A 26,503-nucleotide genomic window follows, 5' to 3' on the forward strand; every position below is an offset into this window, starting at 1 on the left:
GGTGAGTGGGGCTGAGAGACTTCAGAGAAGTATGACTAGCCCAAGGTCACCCAGCAGCTGCATGTGGAGGAGTGGGGAAGCGAACCTGGTGCACCAGATTACGAGACCACCACTCTTAACCACTGCACCACACTGGCTCTGCCTGCTCCTTTGCGCCATGGTGTGTAGCATACTGGACACCTGGACCTCCTCCCCAGGTCCACGGCTTGGCAGGGAAATCAAAGAATGCCACTCCAGAGATTGAGGAAAGCTAGGGTTCAGATCCCAGTGCATGCAAAAGAAAAAGGCCAGAGGACCCCAGAGGATGCACAGAGCGCTTTCCCCCTCACCACTGAGTAAGTACAGAGAGCTCCTACCCATCTTGGCCCCTAGGCCTTTTGGGGTGTTTGACCCCCCCCATCAGAATAGGGCCTTTCCCCTGTTGCAATCCCATTGCCTAGTCATGCCACCCTACATACTTTTGAGGTGAAGGTCTTAGCTGCACCTCCACTCCTGTTTCTCTCTCCCCCCCCCCCCCACATCAAAGCTCCAGTATTTGGGAGCTCTGTTCCTTCCAGCCTTTGCACACCCATTGGGCAACTCAGCCATTCCATTCTGCTTCTCAGACTGCGTCTCTGGTTCAAGGAATGTCTTTTCCACCTTGTTTCCCGGAGCTGAGCCTGCAGCTTTTATCTCCATTCCTGGCAATTCATCCATCTATCCTCCTAGGGTCATTTTAGGCAAAGGTTGAAAGCAGGTGGGTCCCAGTTTTACACATCTGCCTGGCATCTTTTCTATCAGCCGCCCACTCTTTCTCTCAGCTTCCCCTTCTCTCTCTCTCTCTTTCTGCCACCCTTTTTAACCCCCCCCCTTTCTTCATCCACAATACCATAATCTCCATGGAGCTCCACCGCGACGTCCCCCAGTACATGGCCATCCCTTGGTTGATGACGTGGGTCATAGCTCGCACCGTCTCTGGAAAAACGAGAAAGGAAGAAAGAGAGAAGGAACGAGAGAGGCGTTAAACCCAAGGCGATGAGCCGGCCTGCCCTGTCGAATTAAGGCCACGACACCAAAAAAAAAGGAGAAAAGAAAAGGAAGGACCAGGGTGGGGAGGCTTTGACTACTCAGACATCTTGCAAGCAGTGTAAATTATTGGCCTCAAAAATGGGGAGGATGGGAGGATGGGGAGAGGGAGGGAGGAGCTGAGAACAGCAACTCCCTATGGAAAACCAGACTGTATCTCCAGGGAACTGCCTCACACTGATGGTGCGCCGGGAGATCCCATCCAAAAACCGGTGGAAAGGCAACGAGTTTGCGAAATGAAATGGAAACAGACAAAAGGTGGGAGGATGAAGCCGTCGGTGACCAGATGGGTGGGGTGGGGTATGAAGGGACAGCACAGAAGGGCAGCTTATGGAAAAGAGCCTTCTAGAGCGGGTCAACCCAAAGGGTTGTTTCAAAGGACCCACGGTGGCCTAGAGAAGTCGCTAAGCACAGGATGATCAGCAGGGACATTTCTGACCATCCTCCCCAACCAGGACCAGGTCCTCCTGACTCTCAGGAGCCACCCAAGCCATTTTGCCTCCTGAGGCGAAGGTCAAGAGGGATTTGTTCCCCATTCTATGTGCAAAACCTGACTAGACTGGTAGCTGGATTTTACTTCAGAACTGGTGGCGGGACAGAGTCCTCCTCCACAGCCTAGGGCAGCAGGCTAGTTTAGGAGCTGCAGGGCCCTAGTCACCTTTTGTCTCTCACAATTTGCCGCCTAAGGCAGCTGCCTCATTCTGCCTTGTGAAAGGGCTGGGACTGCTGACTCTGAACAGGGAGGCTCCTGCCTTTGAGCTCTTGTGTCATTAGATTTGCCAAGGTCCATGTAGCGCATCACTGTTTTGCTAAGAACAGCCAGGAACAAGGAAGGGGACACCTTTTGGAGGCTTCTGGCTGGTGTGTGCATTATATGGGGACAACGATTTCATCCAGCAGGGCTCTGGTTAAGGATGCGGGGAGAAGTTCAATCCAGTTCACGCTTACTGGAACAATATGTGAACCAAAAGACAGACAAGTTTCTTGAAGCACCATTGGAGGTTTGCCTTCTGCTTACTTGAATAGGAACCTCCCAGGCTGTGCATCAAGGTGGCTACTAAGATTATTATTTTATGTGATCAGAATTTTATATGCCAATGGGCAGCATCTGGCACACACCCCACACTTCTCTCTGTGCCCCCAAGCCTAAGCTAACAGCCCCACCCCTCTCCCTTCACAACAAAGAAAAATCCATTCCCTTAGATCTTCTCTCTTCCTTTGAATATTTCCACAAGGCCTGTCCACTCGTCTGGCAGAAAAGCATTGCTTCTTCTGGATGCCTAGGTACCGAAGAGGTCATTCATAAAACTAGGAGCTGGTTCATTCATAAAACTAGGAGCTGGTTCATTCATAAAACTAGGAGCTATTGTGGGACAGAGGAGAAGGCGGCATAGGACAAGGGTGTTTCTGTTTAAAAGCTAGGCTGAAGGAAGGGTTGCCCTCGAATACAGAAGCTGGGACTGGATATAGTATTTAGCATCCTTAATTAAACAACAACACCAACAGGTCAAGTTTCCAGCCCTTCAGGTCAGAAAGATATGCTTGAAAGCGTCTGAGCAAGTAGCTGTGAAACTTCATGCTGAAATCAATTTGCCTTTGCAGAGCCATGGGGTGCTTCAGGGACCCTGGGACTTTTGGGTTTTGGACATTCTTTCAGCTGTCCCGCCGCCACGGGGGGGGGGGGGCGCGTTCTGAAGCATGCATGGCAAGAGTCCTCAAAAATCCTTCCAGCCAAAGCAAAATAATAAGAATAATAATAAACCAACAGCAACCAACAACGGCAAAACAGTTGCATGCCAAAAAGCAGAGTAGGAATTTGAGAGCAAAAACGAACCAATCACATCCCATGCACCAAACTAAAAGGAGACCCCTTTTGAGATGTCTCTAAAGCTGCTCCCAGTTCTCAGGGTTGGAAGAAAATCAAGGTTTTATCTAGTGCAGCAACCTGCTCTCGCAGGGGCCAAGGAGATGTCTATGGGATGCACGCTAGTAGGACCTTAGTACAAGAGCCCTCTCCCCTCCTTCTATTTCCAGCAACTGATATTCAGAAGCATTGCTGCCTCCAGTTATTGACATAGCCTTCTCCTTCAAGGTCAGCCCTACTCAGATTACAGGGTAAAGCTAACTTCAGTCTGTCAGTTTCAATGGGTCTACTCTGAGTGTAACTGAGTTGGATGCAATCCTTAGTTTTCTGCAGTGATCTGGTATCACAACCACTGTTTTACATACACAGATGTTCAAAGTAATTCCTCTGGTCTCCCAAGCTACTCTGCTGGCTATTTAGTTATTGAGATACTAGACTACCGCAGAAGACCAGTTGGTGGTCAAGATGCTTTTCGTGTACATTACGTACAAAAGATTGCATGTCCGTTCATCGAGCTTTTCGTTTTCAATACTTGTGGCCACAAAATTTGTTTTACAAAGGGCACATGTTACTTTTATCACTACCACCACCATTCTTCATTGATTTAATCAAAATATTCATATACCACTTTTCACATTGGAGCAGTTTACAACAATTATACTTAAAATCATACAAAAACCATTATATAAAGATTAAAATATGTTACTGAAACCTATATTCTTAATTGCCTGCATAGGCCTGATGGAATAGAAAAGTTTTCCGTAGGCACTTCCCTTCCGTAGATTGAAAGGGAAAGTGCCTGCTAAATTTCTATTGGCACAAAGCCTTCCACCAGACTGGGTAAAGACCCTAAAGATTTAGTTTCTTGTGGTCATCAAATGAGTCTCACCAACACTTCTTATTTTAATAGTTCCAAGTTTATCTGTTTCTTAGCTACAAACTGCTTCACAACCAATGGGGTGACACCAAAGGAGTGTAGATTCGCTGCTTGGTGTCAGATGATGTCCCTTCGCAGTTTTTGCAAAGGGGTTTGATTTCTGCCAATCTGTTCCTTTGCCTCATGCATCCTCAGAGGCAGTGAACTCAGGGTGGGAGATTATTGTGGCAAAACAGCAGGCACATTTACCGGGGTCTTGGCTGCATCTCGTAGGTTTCTTTTTGAAAATGACGAGCATCTCACGAAAGGGGGTGTGGCAGGGTGCAAGGCCCACCCCACTGAGAACTTCAGGAAGAGTTGTCAAATTTCGAAGGGGTGCAGGAAAGAGCATCACAGACACAAGGCATGCATTTCAGAGACAGCAGAGGAAAACGTGGAATGGAATGAACCAGGGAGGACGGTGGGGTGGTGGGGTGGCGGAAGAGATTTTGGATTTTAAATTTTACTTGCAAGATGTTACTAAAGGGACAAAGGGTTGTTTTGTTTTTTGTTTTTGGGTGGTATTTCCCCCCCTCTTTCTTTCTTTGCTTCCGTTGGGCATTTTATGGAGAATTTTGCCATCCGAGTAATGGGAGAAATTTTGCCAATGAGAATAAAATAGAAAAAAATGGGGAAAAAAAAGCAAAACTGCATGGATTATTCCATCCCATAAAATGCCACTTGGATGCAGATAATCAAGATGAGGTGGGGGGGTACCATGTACCTTCTATGATGAATGTTCGCGACTTGGAAGAGCTAAATGGGTTCCCTGGTGATAAAAGAAAGATTTAAGAGAGACCAGAGTTTACAGCTGCCGCTGGCGTATTGCAAGGCACGGTGTACAACATAAGGGGAATCTGGGCAAAGGATGAAACTCGTTGCCCCTTCCACCCCCCCCAAGCTCCCCTTTTCCTTTGCAAAAGTCAAGACTGGCCTTCCCAGTCTCAGGACAACAGATCCTCACCCAAAGGCAACTTTAAACCAGGAGTGGTTAACCTCCAGTTTGGGGGCATCCCCTCACCCCATCCCCTGCCACCCCACTGATTTTGGCAGTGATTGCATCAATAGCTGTGATTCCTGCATCACAAGAGGTTGGGTTCATTTTGGGTCTCCATCTATTTTTTTGGACTACAACTCCCATCATGCTTAGCTAGCAGCGATCAGGGATGATGGGGATTGTAGTCCAAAAAACCCCTTCGAACTCTACAACTCTCTGATTCTACAAAATGAAGAAAAACAAAGGCAGATGCAGTGCTGGGGTTGGGCAGAGCCCAGGAGCCTGATGAGACCACCCCCGATTGGATCAATCGTTTCATGAACGGAGAGAGGGGCGACACAGTCTCCTCTTCAGCTCATCTGCATGGATCAGCTGAGGGCAGCAGCAGCTGTTGTGCCCCCTGTTTGTGTGCCTGGGCTGGGTGGGTTAGTGACACCCAGTCCTAGGCAACCCACTGCTAGCATGTAGACAATGCCCCCCCCCCACCTCTATGGGAGGTGAACATGGCCATTGGGTCAAAAAAGGGTTAGCTACCCCTGTTTTAAATTCTCTAACCAGGCACCAAGGTCACATTCACATCACACATGTAAAGCACTGCGGTACCGCTTCAAACAGCCATGGTTTTCCCCAAAGACTCCAGGGAACTGTAGTTTGTTAAGAGTGCTGGGAGCTGTTAGGAGACCCCTAGTCCTCCCTTCCAGAACTACAATTCCCACAGTTCTCTGTAAAGAGGGATTGATGTGGAACCACTCTGGGAATCGTAGCTCTGGGAGGGGAACAGAGGTCTCCTGATGACTCTCAGCACCCTTAACAAACTACAGCTCCCAGGATTCTTTGGGGGAAGCTACGACTCCTTTAAAGCAGCATCACAGTGCTTTAAAATGCACGGGGTGAACCTGACTCAGGTGATTCAGCAACTGCTGTGGATCCCATTGTCGTGGTCAGGAAGGACTTGGGGTGACAACCATCCTTGTCTTTCGGGCCCAAGAACAGAGATATGCGGTTAATTCCCACCAAAGGGAGCTGGTGTGGCGGTTTGTGCAGCCAGGAGTCAGGAAAGCCCCTTATTTTTGCCACAGTCACTCAGGGGCATTCGGCACGCTCGCACACGCACAAAACAACACACACACACTTTCTTGCAGCCTCAGTCCCCACATCTGCAAAATGGGAAACCATTACACCGACTTACCTTGCGGGTTGTTGTAAGCATTAAGCGTGACAGTGAAAGCACCAATCAAACGTATTTTGTCATCCAATTCACTCCATACTGTGTGAGTCTTGTTGGAAACCAGGGACAGGGAACCTGGGCTCCCCTCCCTCCAGGCATTGTTGAATTCCTATTGGCCCCTGAAGCCAGCATGCTTAATGGTCAGGAGTGTCAACACAAGGGGGCTTGTGAAGAAGGCGCAGCAGAGACTGTACTTTTTGAGAATTCTAAGGAAAAACCATCTTCCGCAGAAACTGCTGCTTGCCTTCTATCACTGTGCCATTGAGAGCGTGCTCACTTATGGCTTATGTGTGTGGTACGGAAGCTGTACTACCCAGGACAGGATGGGGTTGTGCAGAGTTGTTAAGGCAGCAGAGAGCATTGTTGGCTGCCCACTCTCCACCTTAGAGCAGATTTATGCCACAAGGTGCCATAGGAAGGCACTGGACATAGTAAAAGATCCATCGCATCCTGGTCACTGTCTCTTCGAGCTCCTGCCGTCGGGACGGAGATACAGGACGATGAAGACAAGAACAAGCCGTCTTAAGAACAGCTTCTTCTCCAGAGCGATCTCGGCCCTGAATGGGAAGCCTGGACTTTGAAAGTCATCTAATCTTCCTTGCTGTATTATACTGTATTGTTTTAATTAGTGTTTTTATAGTTGTTTTGATTTTGTGTGGAGTGCCCTACCTGGGTGGATGGAGCAGCCAAGTAATTTCGTTGTCCCCGAGAGGGGGCAATGACAATAAAGATATTATTATTATTATTATTATTATTATTATTATTGGAGCTGGAGTCCAACATGCCCTTGATGGCCACAGCTTAGTCTCACTGCTGCAATAAACTACTGATGGAGCATATGGGCTGAGTTTTCATGCCATAATGTGGGAAAAGGGGGAATGAGGACAGTGACTCATGCAGAAGCACAGAGGGCAGCCCCCACTTACTCTTCCCTACTCTTGGAGCAAACCCTTTTTAGGTCGAGTGCAAGACTGATAAACCTGCACCTCCTCTTTAAGCTCGGAAAATAAAAAAAAACTGCCGGATGTGTCAGAGGTATGGGGGTCATCATCCGAAGAAAGTAAGAAGAGCTTGCTAGATCAGGCCAGTGGCCTATCCAATCTGGCATCCTGCTCTCACAGTGGCCAATCAGATGTCCCAAGCAGGATCCAAGCACAAGAGCCCTCTCCCCTCCTGCCGTTTCCAGCAATTGGCACTCAGAAACATTGCTGCCTCCAACTCTGGAGCCAGAGCATAGCCATTGTGGCTAATAGCCACTGATAGCCTCTCCTCCATGAACTTCAATCATTTTGAAGGTGAAACTGGTTCCACCCCTGGAACCAACACTCTTCCACAGAAAATTAGAAGCCCTGAGGGAGAGCAAATTGTGATATTAAGTATTAGCCAGTGTTTTTTTTTTTTTTCTAGACAGAAAGGTGCCGGCAGTCATCAAACAAGGGAGGGCTCTTGGACCCTTCCAGAGCATTGTGCCTCCCTCTCTAAGCCAGGCAGAAGTTCCCCAGGCTTTGGGAAGGAGGTGTGAGGATCTGACAGAATCCTGCAACCCTCCTGCCTCCTTCCCAAAGCTGGGCGATACTGTGTACCGGCCCGTACTACCAAAAAAAGCAAAGCAAAGCAAAAAGCACTGAGGATCACTCTGGATTGAGCAGCATAGAAAATGCCACTCAAGAGCTGTTTCAGTTTTCCTCGCTGTCAATCTCTACTCCCCAAGACCTTGTTTTTATTCCACCCCTCTTGAAACTCACAACTCTTAAAACCTGAAGCTTGAATTTTGGCTCACACAGGAAGTTTCCTGGGATAGCCTGGGACCAATCAATACCTCTGAGGTTGGTCTCCCTGCCAGAGTTGTTGTATGGCTCTGTTGAATAAGTATCATATCATGGACAAATGTTTCTTTTTAAAGGGAACAGTCCCCGCTCCCCCTGGCCTGCTGTCTAGATATGCTCTAAATTTCATCTACCAGCTGTTTGTTGGGGCATTTCCCAATGTGAAAACGACTGTGTCAAATGCGCAGTTGCAGCTCCTGCTGCGAGAAGATAAAAGAAGAGGGGGAAATCCCTTAGGGGACTTGTGTTCCTTGCAAATGCATAGTCCATGCAATTTGCAACTGCATGCATTTTGGGGGGGGGACGCAATGGCATTTTGAGGCTTTAAGCAGCCATAGGACATGGCTTGCTGTTCAGTGGTGTGCGATTTACTTGCTGCTGATTCAACAAGAAACAGCTTTGTGTATGTGGAATTCTCTCTCTCTCTCTCTCTCTGTGTGTGTGTGTGTGTGTGAGAGAGAGAGAGAGAGAGAGAAGCAGGTATTTTTATGCAGGGTCAGAACCACATACTATTGGAATGTGGCCCCTGGCAGCTCTTAGCTGAGCTAATGTGGCACTTGGCTCAAGAAAGTTTTCCCCGCTTCTCTACGATGCACTGTATTGTTATGGAAATAGAAGACAGTATCTTAAACAGAAACATGGAAATGAACGAGTTCAAAATCAAATACATACACAAACACACATATACACACACACAGAGAAGGTAGAAAACGGGTAACAGAGTTGAGATCCTTAACAAGGCAACCAGATTGGCAAGGAACTGAGGCTTTCCATGGCAGAGTGGGAATTTCGCTGGGGTTTACGAGTGCATTTACAAGTTGGGTATGTTTCGCCTGGAGAAGGAGAGACTGAGAGCTGATGTGATATCTACCTTGAAGTATCTGAAGGGTTGTCACATGGAAGATGGAGCGAACTTGTTGCCTGCTACTCCAGAGGCTGGGGCCTAAGCCAATTCATTCAAATGTCAACATTACAGCAAAACATTAGGAAGAAATTTCTGACGGTTAAGTGCTGTTCAGCAGTGGAAGGGGCTACCTTGGGAAGCGTTGGGCTCCCTTTTGTTGGAGGTTTTTCAGCAGAGGTTGGGTGGCCCCCTGCCAGGGATTCTTTCGCTGTGGTTCCTGCATTGGAAGGGGTGGACCTAGATGACCCCTGGGATTCCTTTAAACTCTACAATTCCATGATTCTACAAATGACTGTGTAAATGCCCTTGTCACAGATAACTAAGCAGAAACCGATATAATGGGATATTTTTTCAAGGTCTCCTGAATGGGTGAAATCTGTGGTTCTTTGGGGTGGGTGGGAATCCTTCCGAATCTGCAGAGGTGTTACAGCTCATTTTAAAAACCTTTGGTGATTTTATCCTGGCAGGAATAAATTAACTGAAGTTTCTGTGAGCCTAGTGTCCTCGCCCGCTGACAGAGGAGGCAGCCTGCTGCATCTCTGCATGATTTTCGGTTCTGGCCTTGCTGCCTTTCAGTCTCTTCTGGAGGCAGGCAATCGCCCTCATCCTTGAATCAGGTGTGAAAGCTTCAATTTCTCCTTAGGTAAGAAGCAGCTGATTTACCTGCCCTCAGGGGAGGCTGCCCATTGTGCCCCTGCAGGATTCATTGCTCTGGCTTTGTACTGTTTCAACTATTCTCTGCTTGGGGCAGCCTCCTCTCTCCATCAGCTGCAACTGGATCATCCAATCACTCTCAAGTCAGAGATGCAGCAGGACTTACCTGCCCTCAGAGGAAGCTGCCTGTTGCATCTCTGCATCAGTCATTGCTCTGGCCATGCCTCCTTCCAATCTGAGGGAAGAGGGACTCCTGTAGACACATGGGGATGGACCTGTAGATCCTTTCAGGTATGAGAAATCAATGTGTGGAAGGGGAAAGAGGGAGGAGAGTGCCTCTTCTAGCTGACGTTTCGCAAACATGGATCTCTTCCCCTGCCGTGGTCAAGGACTGCAGGGTTCCACCTTGAAGAGACAGGTGCTCTGAGAGGGAAAGCAAAACGCGGCAGCCACACCTACCTTCCATGGGCGTGTTGGGGTCTGGCCGATTGGCAAACACCACGTCCACATATTCCAGCTGCAGCCGTTCTAGCGAAGCCTTCAGGCCTGCAGGGGGAGGCAGAAAACAAACGTGTCAGAGAGAAAGTCCTACACTGAGCACTGCAAGATCGTCTTCTTCCATTAGGTGGCCTGTGGAGCCAGCCAGCAGACCATCAAGGCTGCATTTGCACATACATTTAACGCACTATGGTAATGCTTTAAACAGCCACAGCATCCCCCAAAGGATTCTGGGGGCTGTAGTTTGTTAAGGGAGACCCCACCCCCACCAGTATTCCCCTCACAGAACTGCAGTTCCTTCTGAAAGGGATTAAAAGTGGTATCATAGTGCTTTATATGGAAGGTGGCCCTGGAATCACCCCTGTTCTATAACGTCTCTGGTAGGTGCCTTTGAAAGGGTTCTTGGAGCTGTGCAAGACAACACTTTTGAAGCACTATGATACCACTTTCAACAGCCATGTCTCCCCCTAAAGAATTCTGGGAGCTGTAGTTTGTTAAGGGTGCTCAAGAGTTGCAAGGCAGCCCCTATTCCCCTCACAAAGATATGATTCCCAAAGTGGTTTCACAATCAATCCCTCTTTCCCAGGGAACTCTGGGAACTCTGAGAAGGGAATTATGGGCTGGTCTCCTAACAACTCTCAGCAGCACCATTCACAAACTGCAGCTCCCAGAATTCTTTGAGGGAAGCCATGTGATATTGCAATACTTTAAATGCATGATGCAAATGTCCCTCGAGTCTCTGCCACCTCCTTCCTCTTTCTCTCTGCCTTCAAGGGTTCGCTTGCAGGCACCTCGATGCTCCATATCTCACCCTGGAGACGTGGGGCATACATACAAAGAGAGAAATTGACAGTGATTTGGTGAATGCACCACCCTCTGGAGTTGGCCCCATTGAAAGCACCACAGTCCCCACACATTTGCAGAACAAGGGTGGTCGCCGCCACCCCATACAAACTGGGGGATACAACCCCAGCTCCCTACTTTCTGGCCCCTCATATGTTTCCCTGTAAACTCTATTCATAGCCAGCAATCAATGACAGACAACCCTGTTTCAAATGGCCAACGTTCATTAAAGAATTAGGGCAAGAATTAACGTCACCCATTATACAATATTTTAATGTTTTTAATCGCATCTGGATTCCACTAAGGCTTAAGCCTTCCAGGGCAAAATATCTACTGCTGGTGCCTCTGCGTGCTTTGTTTTGTAATTGAGGGTATCAATTAAAAAAAAAAAAGGCACTGGGATCAGCCAGTCTCTACTTAAAAATAACAAGGGGGGGGGGAAATATGGCATATCCAATTGGGCAGGTGGGGTGTATAAATGAACCCTTGCTTTATAGCAGCTAGGAACACAAGAAGCTGCCTTATGCTGCCAGTATGCTGAGCCTAGCCCAGTATTGTCTGCACTGACTGGCAGCAGCTCTTCAGGGTTTCAGGCAGGAAGTCTTAGCCCAGACCTTCTGAATGCAAAGAGTCTGCTCTACTATTGAGCTACAGCCCTAGCCCCACGTTTTGTATGTGATTTTGCACATTTATTTATTTAATGCATTTATATTTCTCCAATGAGCTCAAGGTGGCATAAGTGGTTCTTCCCCTCCTCATTCAGCCCCCACAACAACCCTGTGAGGTAGGTCAGGCTGACTGCACTTCATGGCTGAGTGGGGATTTGAACCCTGGTCTCTCCCAGGTCCTAGTCCGAAATGCTAACTGTTACACCGCACTGGCACATTTTACAAAGTGATTTTCCCTAGTAGGGTGCATTTTTGCATTTTCTCCAATATATGCATTTACCCCGGGATATACATTTCTGTTGATATGACCCAGCTAGAGGAACAACATTTGGAGCAGTGTGATTTCCAAAGGTCAGGTGTGTTTCAGTTTTTGCATTGTTTTGGAGAGCAGGAATAGAACTGAACTGAAATTCTCTGCTATCCTTAGCTGACCTCTACAAGGGCAACTCAAACACCAAGTGGAAATACCAAAACACACCACAGGGGAGTCTTTCCCAACCTGGGGCTCTCCAGGTGTTTTGGACTACAACTCCCATCAGCCCCCATGTCACACAGGCATGCTGGCTGGGGCTGATGGAAGCTGCAGTGTCCCAGCACCAGAAGGGCATCTTGCCCTATAAACTAACATTTTCATAGTATTAAAGGTAAAGGTAAAGGTAAAGGTAAAGGTAAAGGGACCCTAGTCCATTAGGTGCAGTCGTGGCCAACTCTGGGGTTGCGGCGCTCATCTCGCTTTATTGGCCGAGGGAGCCGGCGTACAGCTTCCGGGTCATGTGGCCAGCATGACTAAGCCACTTCTGGCGAACCAGAGCAGCGCACGGAAACGCTGTTTACCTTCTTGCCAGAGAGGTACCTATTTATCTACTTGCACTTTGACATGCTTTCGAACTGTTAGGTTGGCAGGAGCAGGGACTGAGCAATGGGAGCTCACCCTGTCGCGGGGATTCGAACCACCGACCTCCTGATCGGCAAGTCCTAGGCTCTGTGGTTTAACCCACAGTGCCACCTGCGTCTTCATAGTGGTAGCCATCACCCATTGGGACTGGTAGGGTGGAAGTCAAGGGAGCCCAACAGCAGGTGGCGCCAGAGCCAAGGAGAGGCAGAGCCAACTAATCCTATTTGTTGACCCATACGTCTCCCTGCTTGCTGAGTTCTACAAGAGCAATACGGAGACTGATAAGGAGGCTGATCACTAAAAGGTATCCCTGCAATACAGGATGATGGATTAGTTCACTCCCAACTCTACAGTTCTGTTGGGAAGATGACAGGCAGTGGTGTCCCCTGGGTTGCTTGTAAGGCTGCCCGTCTCCTACAGAGCGAGATTCAAGGTCCTTATATTCATCTACAAAGCCCTGAAGAACTTCCACCCAGGGGACCTCAAGGACCGCCTGAACCTTTGTATCCCTGCTCCATCACTGAGATCATCTGCAGGAGCTTTGTTGGTCACCGGGTTGGCAGGGCTTGCTCGACAACAACAAGAAACACATCCTTCAGTGTCATCAGCCCAGTCCTGTGGAACTCCCTGCCACTGGAGATTCAGCAAGCACCTTCTGTTTTAACCTTTGAAATGCCTGCTGAAAACTTTTCTATTGCATCAGGCAAATATGCAGGCAGTTAAGAATACTGTATATACTCAAGTATAAGTCGACCCGAATATAAGCCGAGGCGCCTAATTTTACCACAAATAACTGGGAAAACTTATTGACTCAAGTATAAGCCGGTTCACCACACCACAAACCTGGTGGTGGCGGCAGTGGCGGAGGAAGAAGGAGCAGCCTGAAAGGACCCTCACTCGAGTATAAGCCAAGGGGGGCTTTTTCAGCATAAAAAAAATGTGCTGAAAAAATCGGCTTATACTCGAGTATATACGGTACACCTTTCTGTTCTGTAACAGCTGATTTTAGCTTTTTAGATGTTTCTATTATATGATTTTAAATATAAGTGCTGTAAATTCCTCCGATACGCTTTTTATTTTATTTTATGAACATCAGTATATAAATATGTTTATAAATAAATTAATCAAATATCTGGAGCGCGCTAGATTTGGGAAAGAGGCCTATTCTAGGGAAAACCCACTGGGTTAATTGTTAAGTGCCCAGCAGTTTGGCTTCATCTTACCTTCTATAATGTGCTTTCTTGAGAGTCCTCTCTCCGTCTCGGCTCTGGGGTAGGAGGAGAAGGGGGAAATACTGAAGTTAGAAGACTGATGTAGCCGAAATCGTTAACTTGTGCTATGCAAAGATGATTATTTAGAAAGAGAGGAGCTGAAACTAACTGCCAGGCTATCCAGAAATGCTTATCTTTCATCCCAAAAAATCGTATACCGGCTAGAGAGTACGGAAGGGGGAATGGCACTCTCTCCATGCTCAGAGGCACACTCCCTTTCCTCAAAAGGAAACTGTGGGTGGATGATGCTTGAAAAGTGAATCCCTAAATCTAAGGATCAGTCCCCCTTTCTGAAACCAGTTAAAGTCCCCTGGCCCTCCACTGCCCGCCAGATATTCTTGAATTTCCTCACTCAAATGGCACACAAGCAGGGTGGTTGAAACGCTTACGTACTTTCCTCCCCAGAAGATTTTGGTTGTTATCACCAGGCTGGAACGTCTGCAAGGAGAGTGGAGGAAGGGGGGAGAGAATGGATGTGTGATGGATAAAGGTAAGTCTCCTAAATGCATTCACCACCGTCCTGAAGTTCCCCTCCACCCAATGTAAAATCTGAGAAGGATTAAGACAGTCTTCTGACGCATTTGGCAAATTATTTGTCAAGTATCCTGAGCAAGACTGTGATGAGAAAAGGTGTAGTAGCACTACCCTGGACTCCTTTGAGAGGAAGGGTGGGTTAGAAATGTAATAAATAAATAAATAAATAAATAAATAAATAAATCACACACACACACACCATCCTGCAGACAATGTATAAACGTATCTGTTGTGATTGTTTCGGTGGTCAAAAATGTAAAGGATCTGGGATTTGGACTATGTATCTTGCTATATAAATAAAAACCTAAGGCTGTTGTCACATTCTGCAGTTCATGGGGCTGTTGATAGGTGGCACTGTGAAATACAGTGTGGTGACATACTGTTCCCTGGTTTCGTTTTACTGTCAAGCAGCAAATAGCTTTCATGAAATAAACATGTCTCATTTTGATTATGACATGAATTTTGTTTAAAGTTTCTAGTCCACATGGGTTCTTGAACACAGTGGCGGGTTAAAACATGTTAAAGCATGCAGAGACAACAGGAATAACCACAAGATGGAATGGGGTTGAGATGTGGTCCGACGAAGAACAGTTACCTCCATCCTTTTTTCTTAATGATATTCCCTAACACGACTTCAGCCCTACAAGACACAGAAAGAGAAAGAAAATGTGACCGTTAGACTCATGCAGAAATGAAGTCAAGCTTGCTACAGTGAGTGCAGCCAAAATGTATTTTGGTGACCAGGACACAACCCCTCATAGGAGGAGAAAATAATAATCAAGGCTTAAGCTAGTATTCCCTCAGTTATTGGACTTTCTGAACTGAAATTGGGGCTGCATTTTACTCTTAGACCTTCAAAGTTTTATTTTTGGAGTGCCAACATATAAAGTTACCTGCTTTCAGAGGAGCTCCCCCACAATGTCCCTGCATGAATCCCTGTTCTAAGTTGGCCATGTGATTAGAAGGAGCAAGCTCTGTAAAACGGACTCATGGGCAGGAAAAAAATAGGCAGCCTTCCTTGGTGTTCTGCAAAACTGACTGATCCAACCACATCGGAAGCTGAGAAACAGTAGCAGCAAGGACTGCTTGCTTTTGAGGAGTCACAGGTGGAAGTGGGGATGCTTGCAATGGGGGTTGAAGATGGAATGGCTGCGGACTCACCAGGTGGCCTCAGACAGGCTGCTGTCTCTTCTAATAATAATAATAATAATAATAATAATAATAATAATAATTTATTTATACCCCACCCATCTAGCTGGGCTTCCCCAGGCACTCTGGGTGGCTTCCAAAAAAATATTAAAATACTGCAATATATCAGACACTAAAAGCTTCCCTAAACAGGGCTGCCTTCAGATGTCTTCTAAAAGTCTGTTAGTTGTTGTTCTCTTTGACATCTGGTGGGAGGGCATTCCACAGGTAGGGTGCCACCAACAAGAAGGCCCTCTGCTTGGTTCCCTGTAACTTGGCTTCTTGCAGTGAGGGAATAGCCAGAAGGCCCTCGGTGCTGGACCTCAGTGTCTGGGTAGAACGATGGGGGTGGGGACGCTCCTTCAGGTATACTGGACCGAGGCCGTTTAGGGCTTTAAAGGTCAGCACCAACACTTTGAATTGCGCTTGGAAACGTACTGGGAGCCAATGTACTCAGTCCCCTTCCCACCTGTTGTGGATGACTAGCCTACCTAGCAAGGTCGTGGGTTGGATGACAGAGAGAATGTATGGGAAAGTGCTCAGAAAAGCACGATGGAGGTGTTAGAAATGGGTGGGTGCACCTACTTCCCTGCAGCATAGACTTCCGCTGTGTCGAAGAGATTGATGCCGTTGTCATAGGCCAAGGTCATCAACTGCTCTGCCATCTGAAAGAGAGGCAGAGATGAGGTCCTGAGGTCGTGTGTGTGTGTGTCTGTGAGGACTGGTGGGATTTTCTTGCCCCCCCCTCCACCCACCCACACCCAACCGCTCATCCGTTTATTTCTAGAACACGGGCACTTCTGCGCATTCTCACCAGTGAAGCTATTCCATCCGCTTTCTGCCTTCATCTGCAATTCTGATTTTTAAACCCACATCAAAGCTTGCATTTACATGGTTATTTTAAAATGTGTTTCCTCACAGCAGGCAGAGTTTGAATGCATTCCCTCTCTTGAAGCGTGCATATTTATTGCCACACTTATCTTCCTCCCTCAAGGCGGCGTACGTTGCCACCTTATAGCCTCACAACAACCCTGTGAGGTAGGGTGGGCTGAGAGATGGGGACTGGCCCCAAGTTCCCCAGTGGACTTCACGGCTGAGTATGGATTCGAGTCCCAGTCCAGCACTCTAACCGCTACCCAGCACTGCCTCGCTGTTCTGATGTATTGTTTTTGAGCTGCGGACTGCACCAGGACATTGAGGAGGTATGAAATTCAGGGTACACCTAAAAGTAATGCTACTTTTGCTGAACGGCCAGGTTTTCACTTAGAGCAGCAGTTCTCAACCTGTGGGTCCCCAGATGTTGTTGGACTACAACTCCCATCATCCCTGAGCTCCAGCTTGCTAGCTAGGGGTGATGGGAGTTGTAGTCCAACAACATCTGGGGACCCACAGGTTGAGAAAGGCTGACTTAGAGGGATGTCGGCAGGCTCTTAATGGACTCAGGGCACAGGCCAATGACACATATTTGCATACAGTTCAGATATGCTAATTTATGCATATAGATGCAAATTTAGGCTGGCTCTAAGGGGGGGGACAACAAAGTTGCTGTCAAGGCTTCAGTTGAGACCCTCCAGATGTTGCTAGACTCCAGGTCCCATCATCCTTGATGCCTGGGGTTAATGAGAGCTGGAGTCCAACAACTTCTGGAGGCGGGCACCAGTTCCCTCCCCCAATTTAGGGGATCCTCCCACCCCAGTTCACATCTTCAGTTCAGGAGAATAGATTTGGAGTGGGGGAGGAGGAGGTGTCGGTACCTCCCAGGACAGACCATCAAATAAATAAACTAAATAAACATGAGGGAGGGGACATATTCTTACCTCATCCGTAATCTGTCCTCCAAATGTCACCCATGTTCCTACAAAAGAGAGTGAGAGCAAGAGAGAGAGGCAGACAAAAGGATTTTCAAAAACGAAAAGAAGGATTTGGGGAGAATCACAGAATTGCTGAGTTGGGAGGGATCCCTGAGGGTCATCTAGTCCAACCCTCTGAATGGAGGAAGGACAAAGGCAGGATGGAACTGAACTCCTGGGGAAAAAGTCCGTTCACTGAGTCACAGCTCAGTGGCAGGGCACCTGCTTGGCATGCAGAAGGCTCTGGGTTCAATCCTCCTATGGCGTTTCCATGTAGGACTGGGAATGATCTCTGTCCGAAACCCTGGAGAGTTGCTGCCAGTCAGTGCAGGTAGTACTGAGCTAGATGCATCAATTGCTTGACTGAGTATAAGGCAGCTGTCTGTACTGGATGTGTTTCAAGATATGTGCATCTCGTCCACTGTTCTGTCTTCCCTAGTGGCAAGCAGATGCCTTTGGGAGGTTCGCAAGCAGAGGAAGAAGGCAAGAACTTATCTCTGCTGCTGTGTGGCTTTCCAGAAACTGGCCATCCATTGGCATACTGGGTACTATGCAACCCTGAAGCAACCGTGCCACCATCCACCATCCCCGGAGGAGGAATGCTCTGGGCTCACAGGAGCCTTTGGATTCGGGGATTTAAAAAGTTTATTTGTATGCACCAAGCATGCCACTTGGGAAATGACTGATCTGCCTCTTTGTGGGGCAAAAGTCAAAAGTCTGCCATGTGTACAAGGTGCAGATTTACTGTTCCTGGCAAACCGGGAAAGCAAATGGGCTCCCAGATTAGGTTCTCCATGCTGTTAAATGTCCAGAATACCAGTTCTGTTCTGCAACATTAACTGCCCCTCCCAGTTTGATATCACCTGCAAATTTAAAGAACATCCCCTCAATTCCTTTATCCAAGCCCAGGCCAGAACACTGCAGCACTCCACTTGTCACTTTCCTCCAGGATGATGAATCATTACTGAGCACTCTGGATTTGGTCTGCTAACTACCTACAAATCCAACAAAGAATGACCTCATCCAGCCCACATTTTACCAGCTTCCCCGCAATAATATCATGGGGGACTTTGTCAAAAGCCTTACTGAAACCAAGATACACTACGTCCATAGCATTCCCCTGATCCACCAAGCTTGTAACTCCATCAAAAAAAAGAAAAAGAAATGAGACTTATTTTTGAGAAACCCATGCTGGGTCTTAGTAATCGCAACATCCTTTTCTAGGTGCTCCCTGACTGACTGACTGACTGACCGGCTGCCTCGATTGGCTGGTCTGATTTCCAACCTGTTCATTTTAAAAACCAAGAGGATCACCACAGAATGAGCTTGAATGAAACAGGAAAGGAATTGCTGAGCTGCAAACAAGACAGGGAATAGGTATGGAGGAGTTGCAAGAAGAACCTTTGTGGAGTTAAAACTCTGGGACAGTTTTAATTCCACTTCCTGCAGCAATGGAAGCTCAGAACAATTGTCATGATGGAATAAGCCTTAGCCCTTAACCTTAACAACTGCTTCCCAGGAGCAGGGCCAGCTTAACACAACAGACAATGCAAGAGCAGCTGTGGAGGCCATCAGCATCCCAAGCCAGGAATGAAATCCATCAGGAAAGAATTATTCAGCCCGGGGGGGGGGGGGGTTGGCGGCGGGGAGACAGGGGTCTGCAAACAACTCTCAGCACCCCAAGCAAACTGCAGCTCCTAGGATTCTTGTGGGGGAAGCCATGGCTGTTGAAAGTGGGAAAGCGATGCAAACAGATGTGGATGCCTTCTGCCAATCAATTCCAATTGCAGCTGCATTGCACGGCATCTTCCACAGAGCGCATTTGTAGCGTATGCACCAAACTGAATCTCGCCCCCCCCGCAAGATGAATTAAAAGGAAAACCCCAATAATTCTACTTACCTAACCCGAGGCAGGAAACTCGGAGTCCTGACTTCCCAAGGTTTCTGGAAAAAACAACAACACCACCTTTTAATAGGCAGATGGAAATGTCGGAAATAGACGCTGGCCATTGGCATCTTCGCACCGATGCTTACAGAGAGCAGATGTCGTTTCAGTTCCGATCAGCATTTTGTGTTTCCCTCAAAAGATACACGAGGGAAGGGAAGGAGAGAGGAGGAGGCGGGGGGGGGTATACCATTTGGTGCTTTCATAATCATGCAGAATCAGACACAGGGAAACCTCCTTCTCCAGCTGGGTTAGACCCTATCCCTGGTGGAACTAGAGAACTGACATCAGGAGTCCTGGGCTTGGATCTTCCCCGGTCTGTTCTTGGTTTGCAAAATAATTATTAAGAAAAGGCAATGGGAGGGTTTGCCAAACTGGACTCTTTCCCAGGGGAATCAGAGATCTCCTGACATCACATAGAGTTCACCTTGAGGCATCAACTGGGGAAGCCAGTGTGGTGTAGTGGTTAGAGCAGGGGTCAGCAACCTTTTTCAGCAGGGGGCAGGTCCACTGTCCCTCAGACCTTCTGGGGTACCAGACCATATTATTTTTTTTGGGGGGGGAATGAATGAATTCCTATTGCCCACAAATAACACAGAGATGCATTTTAAATAAAAGCACACATTCTACTCATTTAAAAACACCAGGCAGGCCCCACAAATAACCCAGAGATGCATTTTAAATAAAAGGACACATTCCACTCATGTAAAAACATGCTGATTCCCGGACCGTCTGTGGGCCGGATTTAGAAGGTGATTGGGCCAGATCCGGCCCCCAGGCCTTAGTTTACCTCCCCATGGGTTAGAGGGTTGACCTGGGAGACCAGGGTTCAAATCCACACTTGGCCATGAAGCTCCCTGGACTTGTCCTACCTCACAGGGTTGTTATGGGGATTAAACGAGGAGTGGAAGAGCCATACATGCCACCTCGAGCTTCTTTTAGAAAATGGTGGGATACAAATGCAGTAATGGGTAATACTGTAATAACAATCAGTGCTTTCCACACACCCCCAGCAAGGCAATACAATGATGGTAACTCCAACATAGCATACAGGCTTGCTGTAAGGATTGCCGAGATAATATGCATAATAAAAAATATGAATAATCCTACACAAATGATTTTCAGGGGGTTCTCTCAGGTTCACATGCTGCCATCAGAGCTTGATTGGCAGAGGAACACCCAGGACTGGCCCTTGAGGAGACTCTGTGCATGTTTGCGTGTGATGCATTGCTTTGAGCTGTCTGTCACTTTTTGCAAGCCGCAGACTAAATATTTTGTGGCGGCTCCAACGCCTCTCAGCATTTTCTGACCTTCCATATGAAAGGGCCAGCCATCAGCCTGGGGCAGGGTGTGGAGGGGGCCGAGGAAGAGGAAGTTTGGTTCCTGGATGGTCCAGAAATTTCTTATCCGTAAGGCCACATGGCCAGGCCATTTCCCACACCCTCGAAATTTTGCTCAGAGCTCTAGTCCCCTTCCCCTGTGCACACCGGGTGTTCCCCCCTTATGACCTCATCTCCATCATCATCATCTTATTTGCAGGTCAACAGATTGAAACAATTAGTAGAAACGCACATTGGCGCAACTGAAAAACACAGAATAACGATGCTAAGTAGTATATCGGCTGATATAGAATCGCAGAATGGAATTGCCGAGTTGGAATGGGCACCCAAGTGTCATCTAGTCTAACCCCCTGCAATGCAGGAATCACAGTGAAAGAATCCCTGAGAGATGGCCATCCAGCCTCTGTTTGAGACTTCCAGTGAAGGAGAGTCTGCTGCCTTCTTCTGTTCTACTGCCAAGCCTTTCTTACCACCTGAAAGTTCTTCCTAATGTTTAGTCGGAATCTCCTTTCCTGTCATTTGAATCCAATTCTTTGGGTCCTGCCCTCTGGAGCAGCAAGAACAAGCTCCATCTTACACAACGTATACATATACCATGACGCATTTTCATACTGTGTTTTTCATTTGCATTAATGTGCATTTTAAAAAATATATTATTGATTGTTGATTTTTTAAAATTGTGCTTTTTTAAAAAATTGCAGCATATATCGCTTATAAACCGTGATTCATACGCAGCTGAATTTTGCATTTGTTTTTGCAACCTGTCCTCCCACCCACAGTGGTACCGAACGTCTATTTTCTTACATTTAACTTTTAAGTCATTTCACCTTTTTAAACAAAAGTTCCATTCCACAAATATGTTCTCAGAGGCCTATGCGTCTATTGGCAGAAAATTGTTATTAATTGTTTAAATGTTCAGTTGACTGCAAATAAACGAGCGAGGATGACAATATACCACCACCAGACACTTCACCCATATACCACCACTAGACACTTCACCAGACACTTCACCCCATTCCCCATTCCTTAGCTACCTCCCCAACAAGCTGCAGTGACCCCAAGCAGACCCTCTGCCCCTCAAAAAGGTTCCCCACCCCCCTTTCCCTCCCCCTTGGGAAAAAGAAACACACAGGCTTTTAATGTCCCTCATCCATGCTCCAAGAAGGAAACAGGCTGAAGCGCATCAAGTTTATCTATGAAATCGACTTGCCCCATGCATGCAGAGTTGGCAACATCACAGGTACCACCTGATATCCTTTCCACATTTGTAAGGAATCAACCTTTTACTGTGGCAGCACACATATCTTGGAACTCCCTGCCTACTGACACCAGGAAAGTGCCTTCCCTGAACTCTTTTAGACACATCCCACAAGCATTTTTCTTTAGACAACATTTTTCTTTAGACAAACCCGTGGAACCTTGATGCATGTTTCAATCCGATTTTAGTATATTGCCGATTTTATTTTTTGAATATTGTAAAGAGTTGTTTCTACTGATAATTTCATTGCATTGTTCTCTTTGTAAAGCCGCTTTCGGGGTTGTTTTGCAATCAAGCTTTGTGCATAGCTTGAAAAGGTACTATCATGGTGCTTTAAATGCAGGGTGCAAATATGTCCTATGAGAAAGTCCTCGTGGTGTCAATTACAGTGGGCAAGTCACTCGGAGCAGGCGGCCATGGGTAAAAAAAACCACCCTGAAGGTTATGATATCTAGGTAGGGTTCCCCGAGATCAGTGGCTGAAGGCTTGAGCGGGAGGTCTTGCAGCTGAAGACGTTGTATCTTGAAGGCCTGCAAAGACTCTCTACCCTTCCTTCCTTCCTTCCTGCCTGCCTGCCTTCAGGAACCTAGTAAGTTGCCTTATATACTGAGTCAGAGCCTTGGTCAATCTAACTCAGCATATTGTTTACACTGGCTGGCAGCAGCTCTCCAGGGGCTCAGACAGGGATACTCTCCCAGCCCAACTTGGAGATAATGGGGGTTGAACCTGAGACCTTCTGCATGCAAGGCAGACTCTCTAGCACTGAGCTACGGCCCTCCCTTCCAGAGCTCCCACCCCTTCAAAAGATATCTATCAATTAACAGGCGGATTAACAACAGCCAGTGAACCGCTCAAGGAAACAGGTGAATCAAGGAGACAGAGCGCCTTGAAGCCCACAGCAATGTTGCTAAATGGACCACAGAACTATCTCCTTACGAAGGCCATTTTATTTTATTAACGCGACCGGCGTTGGAACGATGCAATTTAAAACAGACGTGTGCTGCATTTAAAACATTTAAAAACCACCTAAAATATTCTAAAGCCATTTAGAGCATCCAAAACCATTTAAAGCACCAAAAAGCATTCCAAAGCAATCATGCACCCCACCCTCACAGGTACTGATTTCAAGAGTGCCATGCCCAGGGTCTAATCACCGAGAAATATTAGCCACCCATAGTGTGATGGCAGTTAATATTGGCATGGGAGAACATGCTGGGAATGGAAAGTACGTAAGAGGGAATGTCAGGGTCTTTGGCTATGAAAAATACTCTTTGGTCAAGGCTGCGGCACATCTAAAACAATGGCAAATAGTACAATGGAGCCTCTTTTACTGTCATCAGACAGGCTGAGCAGCTGGAACTTACAGAGAGAAGGATTTCTGGCTTGTAAGGACAGCTCTGCAGCATACATTTAGAGGACATCCAATGCACATTTAAAATGCATAGCTTCCCCCAAGGAATCCTGGGGACTGTAGTCGCCCCCTCCCAGAGCTACAGTTCCCAGCACCCTTAATAAACTATAGCTCCCAGAATTGTTTGGGGGAAGTTATGTGCTTTCAATGTGCATTGAGTGTGTTTGAAATGCATGGTGTGGACCTGCCCTTATAAGGCTAATGCAAAAACTGTTTCCTGACATTGCACTGGCTACCCCCATTCACAAAGGAGGATCCCTTTTCTTACAGAACTATGTAAAAACCATTTCAGCTGCTGCTGCTACGGAATTCTGCGTGTGCAAAGGACCAAACGTTAAACACAAACTTGCTGGTTTGCTTGCAAAGAGCCGGTGGGTTTGTGGGTTTTTACACGAATTGCTAAATGGTGCATGTTGCTGGGGTGGGGGCAGGGGGTAGCTGGAGCAAAACCTTACCTCCCCAACTGCGTGAAATTTCCCCTGCCCCCTCCAAACCTGCTTAGTTTGGGTATCAGAGCCAGGGTAGTGAAGGTGGTGAAAATTAAAGCAACAGAGGTTAAGCAAAGGAGGGCAGCAGATTTCATGCACATGTCCTGTGTTTAAAGGTAAAGGTAAAGGGACCCCTGACCATTAGGTCCAGTTGTGACCGACTCTGGGGTTGCGGCGCTCATTTCGCTTTATTGGCCGAGGGAGCCGGCGTACAGTCATGTGGCCAGCATGACTAAGCCGCCTCTGGCGAACCAGAGCAACGCATGGAAATGCCGTTTACCTTCCCGCTGGAGCGGTACCTATTTATCTACTTGCACTTTGATGTGCTTTCGAACTGCTAGGTTGGCAGGAGCAGGGACCAAGCAACAGGAGCTCACCCCATCACGGGGATTCGAACCACTGATCTTCTGATCGGCAAGCCCTAGGCTCTGTGGTTTAACCCAGAACGCCAACTTCGTCCCATCCTGTGTTTAGGGACACACAAATGAACACACACACACCCATTACCCAAATGGTCTTTACAGCTAAATCAGCAAATGTGTGTTTAATGCACAGAACTGGTTTGGTCCTAACACAATCGCAAGCATGTTTTCTGCTGCTACAGAGGGGAGGACCCGAACAAATGGATTCAAATAAAAAAGAAGGAGATTCTGGGCTCATCCGCACTTCCTTCTGAGCTGCATTTATAGGCACTTTAACGCTCCATGTCTGAGCAGCGTCTGTTTGTTTGACCCAGTGCTTTCCCTGGGAAAACTGCATTTTACAGCTGAATCAGAGCAAACAGCAACTGGGTTTTCCAGGGACTGCTCTTTGCTCTGACTCCGCTGCAAAACACGGGTTTTCCTGGGGGAAACACCTGGAACAAGAGAAACACGACGCTTGGATATGGAGCTTTAAACCCTGGAAAGCAAGGTTGAATAGGAAGTCTGGGTGAACCCCAACTAAATGTTAGGAAGAACCTTCTGACCGTAGGAGCCGTTTGACAGTGGAACAGACTCCCTTGGAAGGTGATGGAATCTTTTCAATGGGGGTTTTTGAGCAGAGGTTGGGTGGCCATCTGTCGGGGATTATTACGTTGCGATTCCTGCGTTGCAGGGGGTGGGGCTAGATGACCCTTAGGATCCCTCCCATTCTAAAGCCTGAACCAGTCCATCACAATAGGATGTAGGTTTGTCACCATATTATGTCACTTTGCACATGAGCTGTAATGGCAGATAAGCATTATAAGGAGGCCAAATTTCAAAACGAGGAGATGGGAATTGGCCAAGGTTCAGCAGTTTAAATATTTCCCTTTCAAGTGAAGTTTTTGCCTGTGATTTTTTTTTGTACCCATAGTATTTCTTCAACGTTCTCTTTTGCTGTTGTAGAAATCCTTGCCCGCCTCACGTTCTCTCCCTGACTTCTGCATGAACTCAAAGAGAAAGATGCAAGAACATTTCCACTCTCAGCTGATTGGAGCAGATTAGGTAAGGAGCAGAGTGGGCAGCCTATCACCTGCTCTCTACTCATTAAATGTGATTCAGCAGCAGCAAAAACAAACAAACAAAAACCCAAATGCAGTTCCAGGCTGCTTCAACTATACTTCTGTCCAGATCACAGCCTATCCAGAGGCAACAGAAGGCAAGGAAAGGGATGGGTGTGGAAGGAGCCCACAAATAAATTAAAGTTAAATTCTGCAACCAAAATTAAATTCTGCAACCAAAGTTAAATTCTGCAGAATGGATCTATCCTATCCATTTATCCATCCATCCATCCATCCATCCATCCATCCATCCATCCATCCTGCTTTGTGCTTCTCCCCAGCTTCTCCTTTCTTGAGGTGGGACAAAGAGATTTGTAGGGCTCTCCTACAACCCCCACCGCTGGAAACTCATAAGAGCTGGACCCTGCTCAGGCTTGTGTTTTCACCAGTCATTACCAACATGCTGAGCTGTATCTTAGTAGCAGAGCACCTGCTCTGCATGCAGAAGGCCCCAGGTTAAATCCCCAATGGCATCTCCAAGCAGGGCTGGGAAAGACACTTCTCTGAAACCCTGCTAGTCAATGCGGACAGCACTGGCCTCAGTAGATTTGCAGAAGGCGGGTAAGCTCAGTGGCAGAGCACCCGGTTTGCATGCAGATTCAATCCCTGGCATCTCCAGTTAGGACGGAGATCCTGAAACCCTGGGAAGGTGCTGCCAGCCCATGCAGACAGCACTGAGCTAGATGGACCCATGTCTCACTCGGCAGAAGGCAGCTTCCAATGTTCCAATGGCTAATAGGCTTCGTTTTAACCCTTCCCCCCCAGAACATCCCCACCAAAAGCTGCTCTTTGCCTCTGAAGCCGGCACCTGAAAAAATATATGCAATTTTCAGGGGGAAACCAGCACATGTATAGGGAAGAAAGGATTAGATTCCCTCCAACCTGCTTCTTTTGTCATATCCAGACAATGACCGGCCAGTTGTAAGCTTGCTTTTCAAAGTGTGTGCTTTGGGGAACTGCTATTGTAGCTCAGTGGCAGAGCATCTGTCTTGCAGACCAAAGGTCTCAGGTTCAATCCCCAATGGAATATCCAGGTAAGGCTGAGAGAGACTCCCTGCTTGAAACCCCAGAGAGCTGCTGCGAGTCAGTGCAGGCAATATTGCGCTGGATATTTAATTTAGCACTTCATTCAGAACCATGAGGATTAGACCCTACTATTTGTAGGGAAGTGGCTGTAGCTCAGAGGCAGAGAATTTGCTGTGCAGGCACAAGGTCCAACTTCAATCCCCAATGGCCTCTCCGGGAAAGATTCCTTGCTGGAGAAACCCTTGGAGAGCATTGTTGGTCAGTACAAGCAATTCAGAGTTGGATGGAGCAATGACCCAAGAGTTTGGCTCT

General features: G+C 47.3%; 1 protein-coding gene across 10 annotated transcripts in view; it reads right to left on the bottom strand.

Moving 5' to 3' along the window:
- Positions 1–26,503, bottom strand: part of KCNAB2 (potassium voltage-gated channel subfamily A regulatory beta subunit 2) — a 384,406-nt gene that overhangs the window by 290,252 nt on the left and 67,651 nt on the right. For 7 of the 10 annotated variants that reach the window (XR_014567429.1, XM_083752734.1, XM_083752731.1 and 4 more), the window contains 9 exons: positions 19,102–19,145; positions 17,169–17,206; positions 15,937–16,016; positions 14,759–14,803; positions 14,023–14,067; positions 13,582–13,625; positions 9,914–10,000; positions 4,570–4,614; positions 869–954 (listed from right to left, as the gene is read on the bottom strand). Coding sequence is in view for 9 of the 10 variants with exons in the window: in XM_083752734.1 (XP_083608860.1) it covers positions 869–954; positions 4,570–4,614; positions 9,914–10,000; positions 13,582–13,625; positions 14,023–14,067; positions 14,759–14,803; positions 15,937–16,016; positions 17,169–17,206; positions 19,102–19,145 (514 nt within the window). In the remaining variant the exon portion in view is untranslated. The remainder of the gene's footprint in view (positions 1–868; positions 955–4,569; positions 4,615–9,913; positions 10,001–13,581; positions 13,626–14,022; positions 14,068–14,758; positions 14,804–15,936; positions 16,017–17,168; positions 17,207–19,101; positions 19,146–26,503) is intronic. The other 3 variants (XM_083752736.1, XM_083752735.1, XM_083752730.1) reach the window with 1 other exon arrangement.

The sequence above is a fragment of the Podarcis gaigeae genome (genome assembly GCF_964106915.1).
Source record: "Podarcis gaigeae genome assembly, chromosome: 8".
Taxonomy (NCBI): domain Eukaryota; kingdom Metazoa; phylum Chordata; class Lepidosauria; order Squamata; family Lacertidae; genus Podarcis; species Podarcis gaigeae.